At 53.0% G+C, this 4,722-nt stretch overlaps 1 protein-coding gene across 1 annotated transcript in view; it reads left to right on the top strand.

The window, feature by feature from the left end:
• Positions 1–3,336, top strand: part of LOC107300777 (GTPase IMAP family member 5-like) — a gene marked incomplete at its 3' end in the record, with an annotated part of 5,718 nt that extends 2,382 nt beyond the window's left edge. The window contains exons 4-7 of the mRNA XM_029287040.1: positions 8–260; positions 933–960; positions 1,427–1,456; positions 2,726–3,336. Of these exons, the coding sequence (XP_029142873.1) occupies positions 8–260; positions 933–960; positions 1,427–1,456; positions 2,726–3,336 (922 nt within the window). The remainder of the gene's footprint in view (positions 1–7; positions 261–932; positions 961–1,426; positions 1,457–2,725) is intronic.
• Between the last annotated feature and the right edge of the window lie 1,386 nt (positions 3,337–4,722).

The raw sequence follows: 4,722 nt of genomic DNA, 5'->3' as shown, positions 1-4,722 counted from the left end.
CGGCCAGGCACACGATCGTCCTCTTCACCTTCAAGGAGGATTTGAGAGGGGAATCCCTGCAGGAGTACGTCCAAAATTCCAAGAACCGCAATCTGCGGGAGCTGATCCAACAGTGCGGGAATCGTTTCTGTGGCTTCAACAACAAGGCCACAGGAGTCGAGTGGCAGGCGCAGGTCTCGGAGCTGATGGAGATGGTGCACAGTGTCATTTCGGAGAACGGGGGGAGACACTACGTCAGCTGGATGTACGACCTCCCCATGGTACGGGAGCAGCATGCCACAGAGCGGAATCAAATGGCAGCGTGGAACTGGGCGTGGGCAGCGCTCTTTCCGGGCATCTGGCAGAGCTGCTCCGTTTACACGAGAACAAGGGGTCTCTCCTCTCTGGGAGACCCCAATGGGTGGGTGGGACAGCAGAGACGCTCATGTTAGGACAATCGGGGAGGGAGAAGGGTGGTTAATGGGTGGAGAGCATGCAATGCCCGCCAAGAAAGGGGTCCCCCAGCTCTACTTCCCCTTTTTCTCTTCCACCTGTGTCCCCTGCCATCCCTTCCCTCTCCCCCTCCCTCCCTGCCCCTCCTTTCCTCCCTTCCTTGGTCCCTTCAGAACATCTGAACCCCTCCCCCCGGTTAGCTGGGGGCAGTGGTGGGATTCCAATATGTGAACAACCGGTTCTCTGTGTGGATGCCGCTTCCAAAAGTCAATTCTGGGGCTGGGCAACAAAAAATTAGCTACCGGTGGTGCGAACCGGCTGAATCCCACCACTGGCTGGGGGGCTCCAGAGCAGCTTTTCGGCGATGTCTTGAATGGGGTGGTTTCTGCGGTTTCTGGGCATGAACAGGGTGGCAGCTGGCTCCCTGCCCCACTGGACACGCTGAGGCCTCTGGGAGTCGAGAGCCCTGTCTGACCCGTGTTTCCTTTCCACTCTTCCAGGCAGATACGGATGAGAAGGCCAAGCCAGGTAAGTGAGGAGGCCACGTCTGGCATTTGGGGGGCTGAAGAGCAAGAAAGAAGATTAGGAGGCTGGAGGCTAAAACATCGGAAGAACGGGTGCAGGAATTGGGTTTGGCCAGTCTAGGGAAAAGAAGGAATGATGGGGGGACGACTAGATAGCAGGATTCCAGTATTTGGGGGGCTGCCACTCCTCACTAGCACTGCTCACGTTACCTACACTGGGTCATGAAACGTCTGCAAGAAAACCACCCAGCTCAGAGGACCACCGAGGACCCCCATTCCTCCTCCTCCTCCTCCTCCTCCTCCTCCTCCTCCTCCTATCCTGGTCTTGAGGCAGACTAGGTGCTGCCTGAAACCTAGAGCCAAACACAAGCTAAGGTATCAGTCTGGATGAAATACGCACACACCAACACACATCCCCGGCTACTATCCAGTTCCAGATTCCGTAATTGATGCTCTTCTTTGTCCTGCAGATGGAGAACGCAAAGAAGTGACGATGGAAGGTATGGCAACAGGGAGACTTTGACGTAGGACGGGTCTCTTAGCACAGTGGCCCCCAAACGTTTGGGTACCAGGGACCGGTTCCTTGGAGAGGGGTTTTTTTGTGGACCGGGGGGTATGCTGGTTTCATGTGCTTCGCTTATTTGCGTGGCCCGGTTGCCGGCGTGCTGTGAACCAGTGGCGGTTCAGGGACCGGGGGTTGGGGACCCCTGTCTTAACAGCTGTTTTACATTATGGTGGATCCCCCCCCAAAAAAGTTACTTAAGATCCGATCCTGAAAATTACAGTCCCTGCAGCACCCCAATGGTCATTTGCTCTTGTGACTGACCACAAGGACACTGCAGTACCCCCCCACCTATTCTACCCATCCCGCCACGTGGTCACTTCAAGCATTTCCCTTCCGCAACAAGTTCCCGCTGGTCTTTCTCCTTCCACACCAGGTCCCCTTAAACCAGACATGTCAAACTTGCGACGTCACATGACGTTGTGAGATGTATCGGGACTGTTTTGCTGGCAATGGGGTGGGCGCGGTTTCCAAATAATGTGTCCAGCCCGCGGGCTTGCAGTTTGACAGCCCTGCCCTAAACGTTTCGTCCTGGCTTTAATCGGATTCTCACACCCCTAGGCTCATATGTTCCACCTCCCTTAGCAATAGCACTTATATATTGCTTCACAGTACTTCAGAGCCCCCTCTAAGCGGTTTACAGAGTCGCCTTATTGGCCCCCCACATTTTAGCGACCACGGAAGGACAGAAGAGCTGAGTCAACCTTGAGCCGGTCAGCATCGAACTCGTGGTGGGCAGAGTTTGCCGGCAATGCTGCATTCTACCCAGTGGGCCACCAGCGATCATGGTGATGGAGTAGAGGCTGTTGAGCAGGAGATCGGACTAGAAGACCTCTGAGGTCTCTTCCAATATTATGCCCGTACCCTGGCTTGGGCCCATCGTTAGGCAGCACACAGTAGCAGCCCTGAGCCTCCTCACAGCTCAGTCTCAATTTGCTTGGCTCCAGCTTTGCTCGTGGGGGCTGGACACAGTGGCTGTATTTGGACATCTGCTAAAGTGGGATTCGCACGCTCGGGGAATCTGCACCGCTGAGCAGCCCATTTTAGCAACTCTGAGAGATTCATATGAAAATATCACTGAACCACTTCTGGGCAGGGGTGATTCTTTTCCAAAGTTGTCCCCACTTCGAGCTTGCTCAATGACACCCCGACATATTGTAAGAAATATCTCGATTCCTTTTTGTAACGTCATCTTCCAAACTCACAGGAAAGGATGCCGAACTCCGACTGATCCTGGTGGGGAAGACTGGAGGTGGGAAGAGCGCCACGGGCAACACCATCCTCGGCCGGTCGGTGTTCAAGTCCATCCTGCAGCCAAACACCACCACCCTGAAGTGCGAAAGGGGTCAAGGAAGCTGGCAGGACAGGAAGGTCTCCGTGGTCGACACACCCAACATTTTCGATTCTGAAAACCACAGTATGCAACACGAGATCGGGACTTGCGTCGAACTCTCCCTGCCTGGCCCCCACGTCCTGATCTTTGTGACCCAGGTGGGATGCTTCGCTGCCGAAGATGTGACAGCTGCAAAGCGTGTCCGGGATATCTTTGGGGACGAGTCCGCCAGGTACACGATCGTCCTCTTCACCTGCAAGGAGGATTTGAGAGGGGAATCCCTGCAGGAGTACGTCCGAAATTCCAACAACCGCAATCTGCGGGAGCTGATCCAACAGTGCGGGAATCGTTTCTGTGGCTTCAACAACAAGGCGACAGGAGTCGAGTGGCAGGCGCAGGTCTCGGAGCTGATGGGGACGGTGCAGAGAGTCGTTTCGGAGAACAGGGGAGGACACTACGTCATCCGGCTGCCCAAGGTGCCCAAGGTACGGGATCAGCGTGTCATCGAGTAGAATCAAATGGCAAAGTGGAACTGGGGGCGGGCGATGCTCTTTCTGCCCGTTTACAGGGGGTCCCTCCTCTCTGGGAGACCCCAATGGGTGGGTGGGACAGCCGAGACCCTCATGTTAGGACAGTCAATCGGGGGGGAGGCGAATGGCCGGAGGTTACTAGCCGAGATCCACTCATTAGGAACCGGATGGCTGAATCGCTCAGGATCGCTTCTTCCTGGTTAGCAAAGGAAGGCAGAGAAGTGGGGGGAGGAGACGTAGCTACAAGTGGGACACAGAAGCACCTCTGTTGTTGTTGGGGGGAGTTCTAGGTAATTTGGGGAGGGGGCTTTCTCCTTTTCTGAGGTTTCTGCTGGGTTCTGTACAAACAGGGATATAAAACGGGACCTTGTCCGGGTTCCACCCGGGCACAGCTGGGAGAAGGCGGGTCTTTCCACCAACTGTTATCGGTTCCTCGGTTTCACTTTTGGTCGCTTTTCAAAGATGAACCTTTCTCCGGAGCTGATGGGTGTGGGAAGTCAGCCCCCCTCCCTCAGAGAAAGAAATCTTTTTGGAAACATTTAAAAGACAATAGATTTCCCTAAAGGATTTAACGGCAGAAACCAACCCCCCCCCCAACTGTCCCAAACAGAAACCAAGTCTGCAGAAATGCCGACGTGATAATCTTGTCAGAAAGACTGGAGTCGGGAAACTGGGATCAGGAAGAAAGATCCCTAGAATCAACAATCCCTCACACCAAAAATCTAAGAGTCGTCGGCCCCAGCCCCAGGGAAGCAGGATATGACCTTTGGGACTTAATAGGATTGACCCACCATTATCAGAATACCAGAAAGGCAGACTCCGACTCAGGTCAAAGTTCACGCCACAGGAACAGCTCCAAACAAAAGGCTCCAGAGGGTATAAAAACCCACTCCCTACATGTGCCAGCAAGCGGAGTCGTGGCATCTGCGGCAGAAGTGCACGGGCAGGCAGCGGAAGACACTAGGAGCCCCAATCCCAGCACAGACCCTCCCCACTCTCCTCTTTCACTACTTTTATGTTACTTTTGGGTTACCCGAAATGTAAATCTTACGGAATGTTAAAGGTTCAATTGGAATACCGTAATTAAAAAAAAATTAAAATTAGGTAAAACTTAAAAACAGGATACGGATATGTGTAAGTAAATATATATATATATATATATTGATAAATGTTTTAAAATTGAGCTTGTTATGGTTAGAAATTCGCCAGCCTAAGTAGGATGTAGCCATTGTTAAGGGAACTAGAGAAGGCCTTTTTGATGAGGTAACCTGAGATAGGTACTAAAGATTTTGTTATTGATTTGTAGTAATCAGTGCTCAGTCATTGCAGGGTGCAAATAAT

This window comes from Protobothrops mucrosquamatus, unplaced genomic scaffold (assembly GCF_001527695.2).
Source record: "Protobothrops mucrosquamatus isolate PMUCROS unplaced genomic scaffold, P.Mucros_1.0 scaffold8405, whole genome shotgun sequence".
Lineage (NCBI taxonomy): Eukaryota > Metazoa > Chordata > Lepidosauria > Squamata > Viperidae > Protobothrops > Protobothrops mucrosquamatus.
The sequence above is the reverse complement of the archived record's forward strand: the minus strand, read 5'-3'. Positions and strand labels throughout refer to the sequence as shown.